General features: G+C 52.2%; 6 protein-coding genes across 6 annotated transcripts; 4 read left to right on the top strand and 2 right to left on the bottom strand.

The window, feature by feature from the left end:
* Positions 1 to 22: 22 nt before the first annotated feature.
* On the top strand, positions 23 to 1664 carry EsH8_III_000504 (uncharacterized protein; the record flags this gene model as incomplete). The annotated part of the gene is made up of 2 exons (XM_083262229.1): positions 23 to 58; positions 108 to 1664. The coding sequence occupies 2 exons, from the start codon at positions 23 to 25 to the stop codon at positions 1662 to 1664; spliced, it is 1593 nt and encodes a 530-aa protein (XP_083122716.1).
* Positions 1665 to 2002: 338 nt separating this feature from the next.
* Positions 2003 to 2455, bottom strand: EsH8_III_000503 (kinetochore component CENP-S-domain-containing protein; the record flags this gene model as incomplete). Its single annotated transcript, XM_083262228.1, has 3 exons — positions 2003 to 2181; positions 2253 to 2376; positions 2432 to 2455. 3 exons carry the CDS (start codon positions 2453 to 2455, stop codon positions 2003 to 2005), a joined length of 327 nt encoding a protein of 108 aa, XP_083122715.1.
* A 966-nt stretch (positions 2456 to 3421) lies between these two features.
* On the top strand, positions 3422 to 3871 carry EsH8_III_000502 (trafficking PGA2-domain-containing protein; the record flags this gene model as incomplete). The annotated part of the gene is made up of 1 exon (XM_083262227.1): positions 3422 to 3871. One exon carries the CDS (start codon positions 3422 to 3424, stop codon positions 3869 to 3871), a length of 450 nt encoding a protein of 149 aa, XP_083122714.1.
* A 1471-nt stretch (positions 3872 to 5342) lies between these two features.
* EsH8_III_000501 (complex proteins associated with Set1p component shg1-domain-containing protein) lies at positions 5343 to 7871 on the top strand (the record flags this gene model as incomplete). Its single annotated transcript, XM_083262226.1, has 2 exons — positions 5343 to 5567; positions 5619 to 7871. The coding sequence occupies 2 exons, from the start codon at positions 5343 to 5345 to the stop codon at positions 7869 to 7871; spliced, it is 2478 nt and encodes an 825-aa protein (XP_083122713.1).
* Positions 7872 to 9589: 1718 nt separating this feature from the next.
* Positions 9590 to 10752, bottom strand: EsH8_III_000500 (uncharacterized protein; the record flags this gene model as incomplete). Its single annotated transcript, XM_083262225.1, has 2 exons — positions 9590 to 9755; positions 9809 to 10752. The coding sequence occupies 2 exons, from the start codon at positions 10750 to 10752 to the stop codon at positions 9590 to 9592; spliced, it is 1110 nt and encodes a 369-aa protein (XP_083122712.1).
* Positions 10753 to 17209: 6457 nt separating this feature from the next.
* EsH8_III_000499 (triose-phosphate transporter family-domain-containing protein) lies at positions 17210 to 18619 on the top strand (the record flags this gene model as incomplete). Its single annotated transcript, XM_083262224.1, has 4 exons — positions 17210 to 17277; positions 17332 to 17399; positions 17557 to 18188; positions 18239 to 18619. The coding sequence occupies 4 exons, from the start codon at positions 17210 to 17212 to the stop codon at positions 18617 to 18619; spliced, it is 1149 nt and encodes a 382-aa protein (XP_083122711.1).
* Between the last annotated feature and the right edge of the window lie 700 nt (positions 18620 to 19319).

Here is a 19319-nt window from a genome sequence, read left to right as displayed (position 1 = left end):
CGATGCGCACCCGCCTCCAAAGATGACGAGACTTGGCCCCTTGACCGCGCAAGCCCTGGTAAGTCCTCCATTTATTTGTAGCAATCATAGTTAATGGGTTTCTTCAGGGCCGTTCGCCGTTCGATGATGTTATAGACGGCGAAGGAGAGGACGACCCGCGGGCACCAGCCCAGCAGTACGACAATCGGGGCCGGCCCGTCAACCCGGAGACGAAACGAATGAACCGCGACATGGTTCGATCCCACAATGAGGTCATGCAGGTTATCGGCGTCGCAGAACCAGACAATACCCCGTCATCGGCCGAGGTTGACTCCGTGCGGCGTTACTTTAACTACGAAGACGCTGTCGGCACACGGCTGCTGCGGTTCGGGCGAGCTTTGGAGATTGCCGGCGTTTGGGGTATCAACGGCATGCGCCTACGCATTCTTCTGTACAAGCGCTACGCCGATATCTCATTCTTCGAACTCTTTCAGTACGAAAGGAGCCAGCGCTCAATCTCTAGCGCTCTTCTTACTGGCTTGCCGACCTTCCTAGGAGGCCATGTTTTCAAGATGGCTACCTACTGGTTCTACCCTTTTCCAAGAAAGAACCGGTATATCAACGCCGCCCTATCATACGTCCGGGTGCATCTGCAGCTGTATGTCTTCCTTCAAAGACTAGAAATCGTACCCTCTGGCAAGTGGTTTCCATCGTTGAGCTTCTTCGTTCCCGGCTCTCCCTCATCCCCCATTGCAGCCCCGGCGCCACCAAAAGACTTCAGTACATCTTCTCTTGCTCAGTATGCCGGTGCATGGTGTGTGAACGCGATTCCGTTCGTTTCATATGTAATTTGGGGTCAGATCTGGACAGAGGTCACTGGCCACTTGTGGCAAGAATTTTACGGACGACTGCCAAACACGGTGCATCACCGCAAACCTCCCCCGCCTCCTCCCCCACCATCCGTACCCGCGCCGATCCCGGAGGCTCCAGAACCAGTGCCCGATGTGGACCGACAGCAACCTGAATCTTTGTCTGAAGTTAGAGAAGAAGATATTCTGCACGAAATTCATCCGGAAGTCGGCCCGGGGGTCAGTGAAGCTACTCCTGTTCAGGCAGTACGGCGACCAAGCGCGTTTTCAGCCCGAGGGGATGACTACGGCAGTGATGATGAGGAGGACGGAGGTGTTAGTGCGACTCTTATTAGCTTCGATGTTGAAGCTACGGACTCAACCGACGCCCCTCCAGGTTTGTGGTCTGCCGAGCTGCGACCGAGTACAGGACCCGAGTCTGGTTATGGCCATACGTCCGTGCAGTATATGGACACTATGCTTACAAGGCTGCCGGCATGTTTGGCATCCGATATCTTTACAGTCATCTCGGGCTACGTGCTTGTCTCGCCATATGAGGCTGTTGCACTGCGGCTAGTTGCCAGATCGTACCGCTTGAGAATGGGGCTCCCCGTCTTTGATATATATGACACCAACATCTTCAGCGGCATGACCTTGAGAAGTGTCACCAACTTCCTTGGACTAGAGTTCTTGCATTTGGTGATTGCCGGTGAGCTTTGGGCACTCATCACTGGCCTTGCTCAGTGGTTTCACCTCACCGAAGAGGAGTGGAAGCTTTTTACGGAGATGGAGGAAGCCGAAGCTGCGGAGGATTCAAGAAGAAGGGAACAGGCTTAAGGACGGGCAGATTAGGGCATATCAAAGGCGTTACTAAGGGTCGTCTCACACGAAGCGTGGGCCAAACGAGGTTTACTGACGATCGGGCGTTCGGCAATTTCATTCATCACTAGATACCTCCTCAAAATGACAATTTTATCGTTTGTCTCTCGATTCATGAAACGATCTAAACATATATCTTCTGCCTTTGCGACGGTCACGGTTGCGGCCGCGGTTGCAATTGCGATCCATTTCATGATATTCATAAACTCTGGGGTATCATTAAGTACACCGGCTAATTCCTCCCATTCATTTTCGTCCACTGCACCTGCCTCAATCGCAAATGCTTACAAAAGTTGTCATCTCTTTTCCTTCCCCTTCCCCTTCCTCAGCTTGTCCGCCTTCTTCTGGTCTACAAATTCGCGGACAATGTCCAGTAAATCGGGGTTCTTTCTCGCCAACAATACTACATCGTCTGTGGTCACTGTTGACCTCCGAGCATGCCGGCTGAAGCTCTCTAGATCACCTGCCACAGATTCTGGTCAAGAAGTCAGCATTTCAACTCAAATATGCACGAGAAACCTCCCCTGTAAGAGGAACTAGTCTTACCTATTTGAGCCCAAACCATTTCAGTGAGTGCACCGATGAACTGCGGCGTGGCATTGCAGTTTTGCTTGATTGACTCCTCATCAACGATTTTGCCAACAGCGAACCACAACGCTGCCTTGAGGCGCTAGACATGTAATATTAGCAAGGTTTACTGAGCTGGCATCGAGGAGGCTCTTTACCTCGCGCTCCTCCTCGCTAGCCATATCTGCCATTTAAGTTGCCGCTGATGGAAGTGGACGAGAAAATAGAAAGGAACGGATTTCTGCGGTTTTACGACTTTCCCACTTAACGCGACGGACGCGTCACTGGGGCTTATGAATATATAGAGCAGCCCAGGGACAAAGTGGCTCGTGGAGAGGTTCAGGATCGATCTTGTTGAGACCTTGTTCCCAAGTTAGGAAGTAACGTTATTTCGCGGCTAAATGGCTGCCCAGTCAAGTCTCCAAATGGCGAACTTGCAACTTGCGATCTCAAGAACCTTGAGCGGTCGTTGATGGAGGAATGGTCACATGATCTCGCGACGTTTTCGTGGTTGAAACTGCTACTGCTGACTAAGCTTGTAAACTTGCCGCTGGGCGTGCATTTGCTTCGAGCAGTTGTCAGCTTTTTGATGGCATTGGACACCGTCCCCAACTCTTTCTGATATCTCTCCTGTCCAGTGTACATAAACAATAAATCGAAAAAATTCCTGCGATATTATGGGTGAGTATTGTATCGATAACATAACAATTTGTAATGTTATTGAGTAGTGGTGGTTGTACAACGGGACCGTCAAAGCAGCGCGCTGTGACATCACTGACCGCACCCCTTGTAGGACCCTTGGGTGGTGCTAAGCCTCCAGCACCATTTCTCCAATGCCATGCCACCCATTGGTTCACGCTAGCGGGCTCTCTAACGTGGGGCCTCTGCGCGCAATTTTGACGCCGTACGGCCCGACATGTCAACGTCGCGACATTTTTCTTCGGCCTCGGCTTGTCATCCTGCATCTTTTCTTTTGTTACTCCCTCAAAAGCCTCACCTCTTCCGGAAAAAGCGCCGTCCACCCGCAACGTGTCTACCCATCGAGCATCTATCCCCAACCAGCCGCCCATTCGGTTAATCTACAACGTCAGCTCATTACTGCCATCGCTTCACCCCACCTCAATCCCCAACCTCAACGTCCTTCCAAAATGGCCGCAATCATCGACCTCGCCGGCACCATCTGGAAGCGCTTCAGTACCAACCTGCGCGGCACCCTTGATGGCATGACGCCCGAGAAATGGATCCGACTTATCATCATCGTCGGTGCCTACTGCCTGCTCCGCCCCTACCTGATGAAGGTAGCTGGTAGCTCGCAAATGAAGCAGCACGAGACCCCTCTTGAGGACCAATGGGACGGCCCGAAGGCCAAAGTCCAACCCAACACCCTGCGCGGCCAGGTCGAGATTCCTGATCACAGCGACGACGAGGACAACGAGGCGCCTGCTAGCTCGACCACGGCTACTGACTGGGGCAAGAAGGCACGCAGGAGGCAGCGCGATGTGCTCAAGAAGTTGATTGATGTTGAGGAGAAGAGACTTGCGGAGTTGCAAGAGGATGATGAGGATAAGGATATTGAGGAGTTTTTGGTGAAGGAATAAGGACTCTGGGATAACCGAGGTTTGGAGCGGCAATTATTGGATGGCGTTTTGGGCTCTGTCGTCCTTTTGGCATCATTAATACCAATGCAGGTGCTTTCTGACTACTGGATGTTTCCCTTCATGCTTTGGGAGTTGGGTAATGCCGATAGCTGAGGGCAGCATGTGAAAGAGATCCACTAGCGACATAACTAGTAACATCATCACGCCCTTCTCGTGAGGCTTCCCAGGGACCTTAGGGGCAGCGCATGAATGCTACTGGTCATTTCCGTTAATATCGGCGCATACAGTGCTTGCTTCTACAGTTTCGGAGACTAGGGACTTTTGCCAGCGGGCGTCCAAAGTAGGCTTTCACAACCGAATCCTCTCAGGACAGCTCGCTCCCATGGCTTTCATCACAGCAACCGGGTCTATCTGTGTAAGATTTTAACGGATGAATAGATAGGCATTGCCTGTCAACCGGCGTTCTAATAGATCATGTGTGAGCCGATTCGCATATGTCGAGCTGGACAACGTGTATGTATCTTCCCCGCTTAGTTTAAATGGTCTATGTAGACACCAGATACTTGACTCATTCGCTTCGACCGACTGGCATCTTTCAAGCTACTGGGTTTGAATATATATGCTATATAATATTCAAACTCAGGGTGTTCAGCTTGGATAGGGTAATGCAATGCTCTGGTGACATTTGTCGAAATGCATATAACACTCTACCTTATCATACTGCCGGCGTAGTCATGGAGGCCAAATCTACACAATGTACAACGAGTTGGGTTCAAATCAGAAGTGGTTTATCAATATAATTCGATCGCACCCTTGCAGTTTGACACTCAACTAAACCCAACTATTGTTCATTTGCTCAAATACCGGCATGTTGGCCTCGGACTGAGGGACGGCATTGCGTCGGTCGCTGGTGAAGGAAAAAACTTCATGCCATAGTCAAATTGTCTCCAGAAGTGTCTTATCTGTGAACAAATTAAAGTCTAGACAAAAACAGAGTTCCAACACCAACTATCGATCACTTGTTAGCAATGATCACTGAAGCCGGCACGGTATGAGTACAGCTTTCATGTGCTAGGGAAGGGACTACGCTAAGACCACTGGGTAGTCTTGACAGGGATATAAGCCCCACTGGATTCATGATCCCCTGCCAGCCCCCACTGAACTGCACTTCGATCGGTTGCTTTGGTGCTTTCCGAACGCGTCTGTGCAAGCAAGGGTTCTGGAATTCTTCTTCCCAAGGCGCACTCATCGCCAACGCTCGTCGGTTTATCGTTTCTCAATCAACCAATGGCCATTAAGCGCCAACGAAAATCGACATTTGCTTGATCAGTTGTCGCTAACTGCGCTGGACGGCGAACACATGCGACGAGCACAACTACCCGCGACGCCATTTTGCGACGCTTACCAGCAATAAAAGGCACAACGCCCCAGGCGCTTCTGCCCCCAATTGAAAGACCTACGACCGAACAAGATGGCGACTTCAACGCTTCCAGTGACGACGACCGGGGTCTCATCCACCGAGCCTGACGCTACGGCAACTTCTTCCGACTCTCCTGCCCCCAGGAAATTCAAGGCCTCCGACCTCCCTTTGCCATCTGCGACTCGAGCAGCTATCGAGTCGCTGGCGCATAGCTTCAAGAAGAAGGGCGGCTACGATGCTATTCGAAAGGAAGTATGGGACAAGTTTGCAGCGAGTGTATGTCATATCTGAACCCTTGTCGGTCGAGTATCAGCTGATCAAGTGCAGGATTACGAGGCACAAGTCACGAAAGCCATCCTCGAAGTCGCCGAGCAAGAAGTAGAGCGCAACCCAGCACAGCTACTGACCCTCGACCGAGGCAAGGCTGCTGCCCTGATAGACGGCGCGCTTGAGCGATCTGGCGTGTATCAAAAAGCCCAGCAGGTCATTACACAGCTCATTGACAGGGCCGCGATTGAAGAGCGCATGCGCCATCTGCGCCGTGCCGACATCGGCGAGGACGAAGCTTCGGCAGAGCAACAGCGAGGATCCAAGACAGACGAAGATTACCATGCAGAAACAATGGCGAAACAAGCTGAGCGGGAGAGAGTTCGCGAAGAATTGAGACAAAAAGAGGCCGCCATTGAAGAGGAGAAGCGTAAGATTGCCAGGGAAGAGCGTAAGAAGGTTGAAAAGGAACGCGAGAAGGCCGAGGTCCAACGCAAGGCGGAACGTGACGCCAGGCGAGCTGCTAGGGAGAAGCTTCAGGCGGAACGAGAGGTTGAAAGAGAAGAGCGCCGTCGGCACAGGGACAGAGAGCGGAGTCGGGACAGGGACCGCGACCATAGTCGAAGTCGCAGTCGCCGAAGGGACAGGGTTCGCGATCGAGACCGTGATCGTGACCGCGATGCTGACCACGACCGCGAACGCCGAGAGGAGAGAGACCGAAAGCGAAAGGAGCGCCACGAAGAGTCTGAGGAAGCCAAACAGAAACTCTCCAAGGAACAGCTAGAGAGGCTCGAGCAAGAAGCTCTCGCAGACCTCCTCCGTGAAAGCAAGCGTGTCACAGCAAAGCAACCAGAGTTGGAGATCGATGAGGCACTGGCGCCACCACCTAGAAAGCTGGCTCCTGCGTCTGCCATCATGCCTTTCAAGAAGGTTGCTTCGCGTGATTCGCCAAAGATCTCGGAGTCGAAGAAGGCCGTTGAGCAGACCAAGACAGAAGCACGAGACGCTAGTGTTGCTGCGACACCCAAGATCGACGGACCAGAGAGGGCAAAAAGCCGCAGCCGGTCACGGGCGACCGGTAGAGATCACGAACGAGACAAGGACAAGGACAAGGACGGCGACGAAGACAGGCGCCGCACAAGAGAAGACGATGACCGCCGCAAACGTGATCGTCGCTCAAGATCCCCTCGGCCGCGTGATCGGAGTCGTGAGAGACGTGATAGATCTCGTGAAATACGACGCGAGCGAAGTCGATCCCGGACGCGCACTGAAAGACCCGAACGACGAGATAGGACTCCTTCTCGCACTCGCTCCAGAGCTCGACGCGATCGTAGCAGGTCACGCACTCGCCATGACCGCCGCGACAGAAGCCGCTCCAGATCTCGTGACCGCAGAGACCGACTACGTTCCGACAGGCGAGAAAGGAGTCGCTCACGAACTCGGACGGAGCGTCGTGAGAAGAGCCGATCCCGATCTCGCACTGACAGGAGAGATCGTAGCCGTTCTCGCCCAAGACCGGACAGACGAGACAGGTCCCGCTCCCGCTCCCGCTCTCGGCCGCGTACAGACAGGAGAGACCGCAGTAGGTCTCCACGAGCCGACCGACGCGAGTCAATCCGCCGTGAGCGTAGCCGTTCTCGTACCCGTCGGGAGCGTACTCCTGAAAGGACGAGAGATCGTGATCGAAGGAGTCGGTCCCGATCGAGACCGGCCTCTTCGGTCCTCAGATCATTGTCAAAACTGGACAAAGACAAGGACGAAAAGGAGGCGACCAAGATGGACGAAGTCCGGAAGCGTGAGAAAGAGGCCAAGGCCTATCTCGCTGCGCAGCGTGAGGCCCGGGAGAAGGGCATGCCAGTCCCTGGAATCGATGATAAGAGGAGCGCAGGGGAGCGATCTCCGGAAGCCAAGCGCAAGCGCGACCTGGACGAAATAGACCGTTATGTACCCCCTGGTAGAGACAGAGATCGACCTCACGATATAGCCCGGGACGATCATGAGCGTCGCCGCAGCCGGTCCCGAAGCAGGAGTCGAGGCAAAGACCGAGAGCGGGACAGAGAGAGGGACCGTGGCCGTGACAGAGACCGCGATAGGGATCGAAGAGACAGAGACCGCGATCGTGAAAGAGACCGCGACAGAGACCGATCTAGGGGAGATCGACGGGATAGGGACAGAGACAGAGACAGAGACAGAGACAGGGACAGGGACCGCGACCGAGATCGGGAGCGACGAAGCCGAAGGGAGGGAAGCATTTCATCACGTCGGGATAGGAGAGACCGTAGTCGCAGCCGTCGAAGAAGCAGGAGTCGCTAAACGGAACTGGGACTTCTCGCTGACTCCGGTCGCTTTGATCCGATACAGGTTTTCTTGGGATGGAAGGGCGTTCAGTCACTTCATGGGACGTGGGTGCTGGGAGGCAAGTGCGACGTGTAATAACCCGAGGCTTTCTAATGGTTTCTTATCGTATTATGACCCAAGGCTTTTCTCTACCTCATTAAGATAGTAGGAGGAGTATGCAGATGTTACAACTGTAGTGACATAATATCAAGTTGCGATGTGTGTCATGTACAAAGGCATCACTTTCACTAATCCACAATCAAGTGAACTATTGCCACTTCAGCAGCAGCAGTTTTTATTTTGATGCGGCCCGGTTAGAATAGAGGCCGTATACACCCATGTTCTGCCATATTAGAAGGCAATACATTAGTACCCGTTGCTCGCCGTCTGAACAGCAATCACTTGGCCAGCGCCGCCTTGCTTCCCCCTCCAACAGAAACGCCGACCGGTCACAAATCTCGGGCGCGGGCCGTCTGTTAGGGATAGGCTACTTGCCAGGTTTACAAAAATATCTAAACGGGAAACGGAGGCGGGCTGTATTCGGATGGCCCCTTGAACCCTGGCAAAGCCGGCCGCCCACACTTGACTCGAGGGGGGGAGACCTAGCTAGCTAGAAGGGATATTTGGAACTCGTCTTTTTCAGAGGGATGTCACGGACTTCGGGCTTGGATGACAGCCCCTAGCAAGGGTGGTCCCTTTATTCGGTGTCCCTTTTATATACATGTATGTAACAAAGAATATAGAATAAGAAAAACCTAAAAGTCCGCATGTTGACGGCGGCCGCGGGCCACGCCAGGTTTACCCGTAGGTGTGATTGTTCAAAGTTTCACCCAGCATGGCGACCATAATCAAACGAATGTTGCGGCAGTTTCGAATATGCAACCAACTCGGTCTGCTCGTAACGAACAGAGAGAGATAAAAAAGAACATAGTTCATCAAACAATACGATCAAAGTGGACGGTGCCAAACAATGGGACCCAAAAGTGATGATTGATTGTGATATGTATGCTTGAGGAATTTCAAAAGCAGCGACAGTTCCGCCTCGTCCTTTTCGTACCATCCCACCACCGAATGAATACAAAGTTTGATTATTAGAGTTGGGAGCTTTGGGGGGGGGGGGCGTTATTTGCTCGGGTTTGTCGGGTTTGATGGGCGGCGGCTCCCGAAATAGTAGCCGCACGAGATGCGGATGTACTGGGCGCGGCCTCGAATTACCGGTATGAAATTCGCGCGGACAAGATGTATCGGGAAGATCCTGGCGGTTTCCCAATCGTGGGGAAACTTTATTTTGCTTTTGTGCAATGTGTGGAACATCATCCAAAGTTTCGTCTTCGTCTCGATGGGGAAATTTTCACCCGCCCAACGCGCAATCTGCCATCAGCTCCTCTTTTCATAGCATTGATATCACCGTTTGAGGCAGGCGTGGCAGCACGCTTCCACATGCTGGCAGTGCTTCCCATGTAGAGAGGGAGGTCTGGACTGCTTCGTGCTTGCGAATATGATGAAGGGCGGTTTGTATATTGAAATCCCGCGGCATTACTAGCACTAACAAAGTCGAGATAGGAAATGTTTCTTTAGATTCCCCACATACCCCCCGACCAACGCCCCGAACGCCTGTCATCACGTCCTTTGGGAACTGGACGATTTCCTCCAAGTCACTGAACGAGAACTTGATATAGATGCGCTGCAATCAATCAGGCCATAGGAGCCGACTTTTCCTTGGGAGTGTAGTCCCTGAAGTTGCCGTTGGGCGGGTCGCGGTCGAGTAAGTACTTGAACTTGTCCGGATTGCGCTTGACGTAGTCCGGAATATCATGGTTATCCTCGACTCGGTCAAAGTTGCTATCGCCTCCGCCAAAACTGTACAGTATCAGTAACATAGTGACCCCTGGGTAGGTATCAGCGAGACTCACATGTCCTGACCACGTCGGGAAACGTTGACAATCCAGTCGGGGTCCTTGAACTCTGGCTTATTGTACTCGGCGTGAGAGAAGGAGTTGATCTTCTTCGCCGTCTCCTCGACAGTGCTGAAGCAGTAGCTGCAGTGCCAGCCGCCGTGGTTAAAGTGGTGCTCGTCGGCGTTGTGGCGTAGATCGTCGGGTTTAACAGTATTAGCACCACGGTAGACGGTAGCCTGGGGATGATACCAGTCGTTGCGGCAGAGCCACTGGTAAGAGTAGTAATAGATCTTGGAGTGAATGGTGACGCGTGTTGGGATCTCGCAGTTTCTCAGGGCTCGGATTATCTCGGGCTTGGGGATCTCATCGACGTCGGCCACAATGAGAACGTCGTCAAGCGCAGCGGCCTGAATGCCCTGGAGGCCGGGGATAACCTGATCGTACATGGCGTTGCGACTCATGGTTTCGCGATCCCAGGCGGAGCCCTCTTTGAGAGCCTCAAGATCCATTGTTCGCAGAATAATCTTGTCATGCCAAGGCTTGAAGAGCTCCCAGTTCTCCTTAACGTACAGTGGCTTGGGGTGGTCAGTGAAAGTTTTGTCTGACTCGATGATGACGAAGTAGTCAACGTAAGGTGCCATTTGACCCAGGCGAAGCTCAAGCATCTCAAGCTCGGTGTTTATCAAGAGCAGGTCATAGACCTTGCGCTTGCGGACCATCTCGTGGTTGGCCGCCTTGAGGCGGTAGTGGTCACAGTAGTCGGCGGCCTTCTCGGGAGGAAGGACCTCACTATTGGTCTGGATGAGGCCATCGTATGGTGTTGAGTGCGGGTGTGTGATCTTACGGGCGTGTTGGGCGACTTCTTGGTGGAGATCGAGACGCCAAACCAGCCAGATGAAGACCAAGGAGGCAACCACCGCCAAGTACTTGATCTGGTGACTTGAACCTGGCTTATTCATGGCTGCTAAGGTGGGTTACAGGGCTGTATAACGAAAGAAGGAACGTAAAGTAAAGGAAAGGATGCCCGAGAAACGCTCAACCCTTGGGGAGCTTAAGCAGGGCAAAAGAGGGCAGGAACGAGAAGGGCAAAAGAGGGATCGATACGGAGGAATATTGCAAAGCCAGAAGGCATACAGGAATGGCCACAATCTTAAAGGTAGCGTGATACGAAACGAATGGGACAGGAAATATGAGGGGTATGGGCTGAACATGTGAGCTTTCAAGGGTCAATATGATTCCATTCGACCTGGCCTGAACTCTAAGAGTTGAGACCTACATCGCTGTATCCGAGTCAGTCTCGAACATTTCTAAGTTCAACCCTATAGCTGTCTCGCCTCCGCCCACCGGCTCTGCTACTATTGCTTGCATTCTTGACTGGGTTGAGACTTCCTCGGCCAGCAGTCTGGACTGGGGTGGGTGCTATTCGGACTTGCGGCCTTGACTTCATGCCAGGTACATAGGTATGTGCGAATCATGCCATGGCTCTTCACTCAAGAACGTGATAGTGGGAACGCGATGGCTGAGAACAGTAACGTCGTGCCATGGGTGGGTGGCGCTAGAAGATCGCTTGTACTGTCGAACATGTAAGCTTGTGACGAGGGAGAGAGAAGGAGAGAGAGCGGCGATGGCAGAGGACTGAATAGTAATATGTTTCAAGGCTGTGGTGAGGAGAGATTGTCGTGTCGCGCGAGGATGGAATGCAGATACTATTCGCACGTAATGCTTATTGGGGAGGGTGGCGCGGCAAGCATACGGCCCATTCCAGGTCCAAAGTAGGGAGCAGTGTGGTATGGCTTGGCGTGCAGAGATAACGACATTTTGTCGAAGGCTCTGCCACTTGATAGGCCCAGCTTGACCCAGCGCCGCCAACTGCGTATGAAGGGGCGAGCGGCCTCTATGCCTTGTGAAGTTTTGTGTTTCTTGGTTGCAAAGCGAGATGGCACGGAGTTCTCGGCACGCGAAACGCTGTGGTTTGTGAAGGGGTTGACTAAAATCGCAGGGTAATTATGATAATTTCGCAGGGTACACGGACCACCTGCTCCGGCCCAATTAAAGTCCGTTGGATCCATATAATCCGCCCAACTAGAAACCCCCGTTCGATAAGGGCGATAAGGATTTCTTCCGTGAATTCTGATCTTCTACTTCTACGTACTTTCCAGCTAACTACACTACTACTTTACTATGGCCACCAACCAAGATTATTACGAACTTTCTCAACAAGACGAATATAATACCCCTAGGCCTTGGCTTCTTGACGATCTTGACGATCTTATCGATTTCCTTATTGGACGAGGCGCTGTTTACGGATACGGTATTTCTAGAGGTCGTACCCACAAGGATCGCAAGGAGGGTAAATACGACCGCAATGGAGAAGTTACGCGTATTGACTTCGTTTGTAACCGCGGTACTACCAACAACTACGAAAGTACAGCAAAATACCGCGTTGGCCGTATAAGAAAGTGCAATTGCCTTTGGAAGGCGAAAGTGGTATGGAAGAAGTCAAGGATGATGTAGGAGCTGACGATACAGAACGATACCTACAACCACCTACTTTCTACCAACCTGTCTGCCTATCCCAGCTGTCGTAGGGTCCAGTGCACCTTAAACCCAGGATTAGTCGACAGGGTTAAGCACCTCTCGTCTCTTGCTTCACTCACTGCAACCTAAATTACTGCCTAACTCCACAGCGATAAGACTTGGCTTCTTCCACACAACCGCAACAGAAAGGTCTTAGTTACAGAAAGAGATGTCTGTAATATTCAGCAAGAGCTCTGCGTTACGAAGTATAGGCTGTATTCCTCCTTCTAACTATTCCTCAAGCACCTACAAGATTCTGCTGCTAACGACGATATTATCTATCAAGTCGGCAGAAGTGCTAACGGTCGAATCGATTGCGTTATTTAGGCCTTCCGCCACTGCCTTGATCTATAGAAGCAGCATCCAGACGTCCTTTCTATAGATAATACGTACAAGACGAACAAGTTCAACATGCCACTTTTACAGATTACTAGCACTACTTATCTTTATACCACTTTCAACGTCGCCTTTTGCCTTGTAAGCTCTGAGACTAAAGAGGCCTTCTAGTGGCCGCTTGAGGTCTTACGGCAATGGGGATTCAATGAGGATATTCGCCTGCCTTAAGTAATCGTTAGCGATGCTGACAAAGCATTCAAGAACGCAGTAGAGATCGTCTACCCTACTGTTTAACAACAGATCTGCATCTGGCACGTAATGAAGAACGTGGTACACTATATTTAAACACTCTGGTACGGTACTGACGTTGAGGAAGACGAGCAGGCAGTAGTTACTACTGTAGAAGATCCAGATCAAGTATTTCCAACAGTATAAGAGCAGCAGGAAGATCTTGCCTGCAGTTTAGCTACATCACACTTACGTTAGGAAGACGCTGCTTTCCTCCAAGGTCACCACCTACCTCATGTGACTACGCCGACTGATTTCCTAGCTTCTGCCACCCAGAGCCTGTCCGACCAACCATAACGGCGGTTCCCTGCATCTCGCAATAGGCTTATTAAGGGTTGGTCTACATGCGTCTACACAAAGACAGAAGAGGACTTTTAGGCTGTATGGGTGACCCTCCAAGCGGAATTCCTAGAGCAGGAACAGATCTTCTAATATATTCGCAAGACGTACTTTCTATACCTTAAGGAATTCGCCACGTTTAGTACGTCTTGATACTACAACTTCGGTATTATGGTTACATTACGAACGGAAGGATCTTACGCCCTACTTAAGAGGTAGCTCTACCGAGTTCTTGCTGATCTCCCTACTTTATACAAACGGATCAAAAAGATGACAAATACGATGATCTGGAAGTACGATACTGCGGTTACCAAGCAGAGTATTAAAGTGAATACTAAATTCGTCAACCAACTAGTATTGAATCTATTGATCTGGAAGGTAGGATACAAAGCTCAAGATCTACTTTACTGTTAATACCTGCTTGCCCAGGCTGCTGTTGATGAGGAGCAGGATCTGCCTTGTTATACAGGCAGCTTTACTTAACAGTATGGTCTTCCTTGCTGCCACGTGATTATTGGCAGACTACGTCAAGGCTATACACTTGAGATTGACGATATCGATCCTTATTGGCATCTCAATCGAACGGCTGTAAGTCTCTTTATCAAACTGGTTTGTATACAAACTAACAGCAACAGCCGTTTGCTCTAGAGGTCTATTCCCTCCTCCAGGAAGTTGATCCTCAGACTGTACCCTTAAGACGAACACAAATGGAAGCAGCCCGGGCTGCCAGAGCTGCCAGAGCTGCCAACAGCCGCGAGAGCCTGGCAGTACTCAATCGAACCATACAAGCCTCCTGTAGGTCTGAATCTACACAGCGAGATCCCAGCCACTTCGAGCTTTCCGAGCCAGCCACACCTACAAGTTCTACAGCCACAAGAGGAAGAGGGGTGCGGGCAGGCCGTATACGGGGCAGCAGCCGTAATACAGCAGCTGCCAGCCTTCGTGATGTTTACAGTCGAATTGACCGCTTTGAGGGACTGTTGATGGGATTCTTGAACCAACAGGCAGTTGGAGCAGCAGCAATAGCTAGTGCTTTGGGTGGCGGCCAGCGGAATAATTGGCGGACCGACGGAACAACCGGTTCTTCCGGCTGAAGTTGACGCAGAATAATACGAATTGGCAAACTCTACGGTTTTGGACTCTTCTCGTTGGGCTGGCAATCTGCCCCTATTGTGGTGGTAATAATGGTCAACTGGGCGGGTTGACTATCCAACGTTGGCCCGATCCAACGTTGGCCAGATTGATCTGGCCAACCAGACGCCGCGAATTCCACTGGACCCACAAAACTGTCGCAAAATAATTCGAATTGGCAAACTCCTCGGTTTTGGACTTTTCTCGTTGGGCTGGCAATTGGCAGCGTATTTGCCTGGATCTGGGCTGCTGGCTGGGCGCAGCGAATCGACGAAGTGGATGGGCTGCTCTGGTTGGTCAGGCCCAAGTGGTCCGTGTACCCTGCGAAATTATCAAAGTTGCCCTGCGAAATTAGTCAAACCCGTTTGTGAAGAGGCACAGTGGATCCTGCCACACAGCACACAGCACATGGTACCAAGCTCCAAGTGCGAGGACCCGAGAAGCCGGTGCAGACAGACTGTTGGCGTTGCGCTAGCGAGATCTCTCCTGCAGAATCAACAGCCCGCAATCGACGACACTGGCATCTGCCGGGAGCGCTGCATCAAGCGGCGGGCGCGATCTTGAAGGGGCCACTGGCAGTACAGCAGGTAGCGCGTTTTTGTCATGCGACTGTCTTAAGACGCCAGTTGTTGGTGGCTCGCAATGTCTCGAGCTCTTGCTCTACTAGTCTGGAAATGGTCAGGGGTCAGGTCTCGCTAGCCGACAGTTAGTAAACGGCCGGCAACTATTTCCAACGTAGAGGGTTGCTTGGCAGGGCCGGATACATCGTACAAGTCCCGTGCGACCCATAAGCAGAGGCGCCCAATCTTCAAAACGAGTCACTAAACCCTTGAATCAGCCAGCACCATCAAAGAAAACCGTGGCTTGTTGAACACATATCCGGCATCAGGCCTGTCAGTGCAACCAGAGAAAAAAAACTTTATGGCGACAATTAATATGTCTTGGGCTTTTGGGGGTTGAGCTGAGAAGAAGCTGTCGGGGAGCAGGTATCGCCTCCAGGCAATCCAAACCATCAAACCTCAATAGTTTGTTCGTCGGCGTCGAGGTGCCGAGGCCTCGGGAATTGATATCGAGATTCGTACAACGGCTGCTTGATTCAAACACGAAAGTCTCGGATCAAATGTTGCTTTTGATCGGCCACGTCCCTGTCCCATTGATGACTGCCAAGCCCGAAAATGCACGTTGATTATTCTTGGTTGATGGCAGGGAGCGGAAGGTGGTACGGAACAGTAGATAGTCTCAGCTCAGCGGATATGTGCATAAGTTACAGTTGGCGTTGCTTAAGTTTACCGTCGTAGGTTATGCATCAGTGATCCAAGTGGATGCATAGCAGACACAACATAATTGGCGTGGAAAGAGCGGGGGGCTTGCATGGCGCACTTCGCCTCGGCCTGGCTGCCGCTTCTCTCTTTTTTTTTTTTAGGCTCCCCCTCCCCCCTCCCCCCCCTGATTAGTTGAGCTTAATTAATTAAATAAAAAAGGAATCACGATAGGCAGCAGCTGGCGCTCCTGGTGGACGAGCAATTGCTGCTTACGGCACAGGTAGCGCCCTGCCACCAACTTGTCAATCCGCTGCATCGTGGGGCCGAGCCAACAAACCTTCTTGTGTCCCCCTTCCCCCCTTGACTACCTAGGTACTTACTCTTACTCTGTGTCCGTTTTGTGTCTCGCATTGCCCATTTGCTTGTCGGTCACTCAAGCCCCAACTTTCCTTCCCTCCAGGCTCCAGATCATCGCCTCTCGATCGCCACTCTTCCTCCTTTGTTCCCATCCGAACACCTGCCTCTCCCTTGGTTCCCTGAAAAAAGCCAATAGGCAGACGCACAGGTCATATACAAATCTATCGACGTTGCCTTTTACGACACGTTGCCGTAAGGACCAGCTGAGAAGACGGCGCGATACACGGCACGATACACGGCACGATACACGGCACACGGCACAGTCCCTGAATAACCAACACAACAGCGCCTGGCAGGTACTCGGTCGTCGCCGTAATCGTTACTTTTCAATCCAATCAACCCAAGCATTTGCTCTGCCGCTGGCAACCAACGCAACGGCTCGATCCTTTCAGCTTTCCCAACGGCATAGGAACAAAGGGCCAGGGTGTTGCAGTAATTTCTTGTCTTGCTCCCCTCGCTCCCTCCACGTGCCCGCCGCCGCCCGACCTTAGCGCCCCCAAAGTCCCCCCCTCAGTCAGCCATTTCCAGGTCTAGGTTGGCTCAGTCCAATAGGGTGCTGCTTTACATCGTCAGGTACATTGCAGCCGGCACCAACACGAGAAAACTCGCCTGGAAAGGGGGCTCAGCCGGATTCCTGCCGTACCGCAGGCTCCAGTTAACAAACGGCACAGCGCTGCTTCCAACATCCGCTCCTGCCACACCTTTTTTGTCCTCACTTTCTCTCTCTTTTCTCACCACTCACTCTTTCGACGCGGCAGTAGTGAACCTCGCGGCTCCCCAACACCACCACCACCACCCCTTCCTCCTCCATCTCCATTCAAACATTCCTTATCGCTACGCCCGTCCCTGCATCGCCCATCCCGTTCATTTGACGCGCGGTAGCCCCCCATAGTTTCCCGCCTTTCTGCCGACTCATCCGACCCACACCTGTCTCCAGTCCGTCCTCCGTCGCCGCCGTCCACATCGCCGTACCTCCGACGACACCGACCACAGTCGCTTGGCCTTCCTGGATACATTCTTTGGCCACATTTCTATTGCATCACTTGATTCATTGCACAACCTAGTTATGAGTACACTTCCGACGACGGAGAAGCCCGTCGGCTCCAATTCTGTCCACCCAGCCTTCTTCATCGCGTGCGTGTGCCCAACTCATTGCCCCCTTTCGCGGCGCAACTAAATCTTTGTCAGGAGTTGGATCTTGTTCTCAAACCTCACTATCCTATTCAACAAATGGCTTCTCGACACAGCAGGCTTTAGTAAGGGACTCCATTACATGTCACTTTCACATGAACTAACCTCATTGCAGAATATCGTACGTACATCTTGTCGCCCAGCGTTACAGCGTTCTTTACCTGGTCGCGCCCCTGGCATACTCATCTCATCTCATCTCTTCCCATTACTAACAACATATAGCTGTCATCCTGACATGTTGGCATCTTATCTTCTCGACGCTGGCTACACAGCTGTTGGCGCGGACCACGTCCCTGCTTGATGGTCGCCGTAAGGTGAAAATGACCGGCCGCGTCTACCTGCGCGCAGTCGTTCCCATTGGTGTGCTGTACTCCGGCTCCCTCGTCTGCTCCAATCTGGTGTACCTGTACCTGTCCGTCTCGTTCATCCAGATGCTCAAGGCCGCTGCGCCTGTCGCCGTCCTTTTCACTAGCTGGGTCTGGGGTGTTGCCGACCCGTCTATGAGAACACTGTACAACATCCTGCTCATTGTTGCTGGTGTTGGTCTTGCTTCCTTTGGCGAGATTGAATTCTCATGGATCGGCTTCATTTTCCAAATGGGCGGCATCGTCTTTGAGGCAATTCGTCTGGTCATGATCCAGGTCCTACTCAAGGGCGACGAGAATGCTCAGAAGATGGACCCTCTCGTTAGTCTGTACTACTATGCCCCGGTCTGCGCTGTCATGAACTTCTTCGTCGCCTGGGCTAGCGAGTTTAGCACTTTCAAGATGGAGGACTTGCAGAATACCGGTGTGACCGTGTTGCTGCTCAACGCCGGCGTTGCCTTCATGCTGAACGTCTCAAGCGTCTTCCTGGTATTTCCCCCCTACACGATAAGACAAATGCAGCCGCTAACAACTTGAAGATTGGCAAGACGTCGGGTCTCGTCATGACCCTCACCGGCATTCTTAAGAACATCCTCCTTATTATTGCCTCTGTCGTCATCTGGCATACCAGCATCACATTCATGCAGTTCGCTGGCTACGCTGTCGCCCTCTTCGGCCTCGTCATTTACTCGACCGGGTGGGAGCAGCTCAAGACCTCTGGTGCCGGCGTCGTCACAAGGGTCCGCGCCGCCTGGAACTCGCACGCCCTCGACGAGGGCCGTCTCTCGCCGCTCGTGCGCCGCGCCCTCTTCTTCGGACTGCTCACCCTCATCAGCCTCATGCTCGTTTTGGGTTTCGCTTACAAGGGCACGGCGGCGCCGTCGGACTGGTTGGCCAAGGTTGGCGCCGCTAGCAGTTAAGGGTTTTTCTCATCGATAGGCGAGGAGTTTGGAGCGATATAACAAAGGAAATGAAGTTAGAAGAAGAAACAAGTGGCAAAGAATAAAAGAAGACAGGGGGAGAAGCGACACTTCGGCTTGGTCCGTACTGTGGGCGGGTCCACTTTGGTTTAGAGCATCGGTGTTGTAATAAAATATCACGAGCACTTGAATACATGGTATGAACAATGACACTCGGCCCCTCCATGGCTTAAGCAGTGTGACGATTACCATTGGCAAGTACCGAGCAGAAAGGCTGATTGGGTAAGAGAAACTGCAGAACCTAGGAGAGGGGAATAGGGGCAACCAGCCTTGCCCATAAAACTTCACCAATTATGCTAACAACGGGATCAAATGCATCGTTAGCCCATAACCCTTTCGCTATTATCAGACGCGTCCGCAGTTCAGCATACACTTATGTTTTAGATAGCTCTCATAACCCTCCCCTCACAAGCCAACCTTCGCCGACTACGACTTACAGGGACAAGGTGGCCCATTGCTCCAGGCGCTTTCCGACACCACAGCCTGCACTTCGATACCTTCACAATGACGTCGGACATGGCAAACCACCAACCACCGGCATGATGCCCGCAAGATTGGAACAGTGACAGCCGTTGTAGCGTAACCTACGTCCCCTGGCTCAGTGCCGCTACTGCCGGCACGTCGCCAAGGGACGTCTTGG

Source organism: Colletotrichum jinshuiense, chromosome 3, assembly GCF_051148585.1.
Source record: "Colletotrichum jinshuiense chromosome 3, complete sequence".
Taxonomy (NCBI): Eukaryota; Fungi; Ascomycota; class Sordariomycetes; order Glomerellales; family Glomerellaceae; genus Colletotrichum; species Colletotrichum jinshuiense.
The sequence above is the reverse complement of the archived record's forward strand: the minus strand, read 5'-3'. Positions and strand labels throughout refer to the sequence as shown.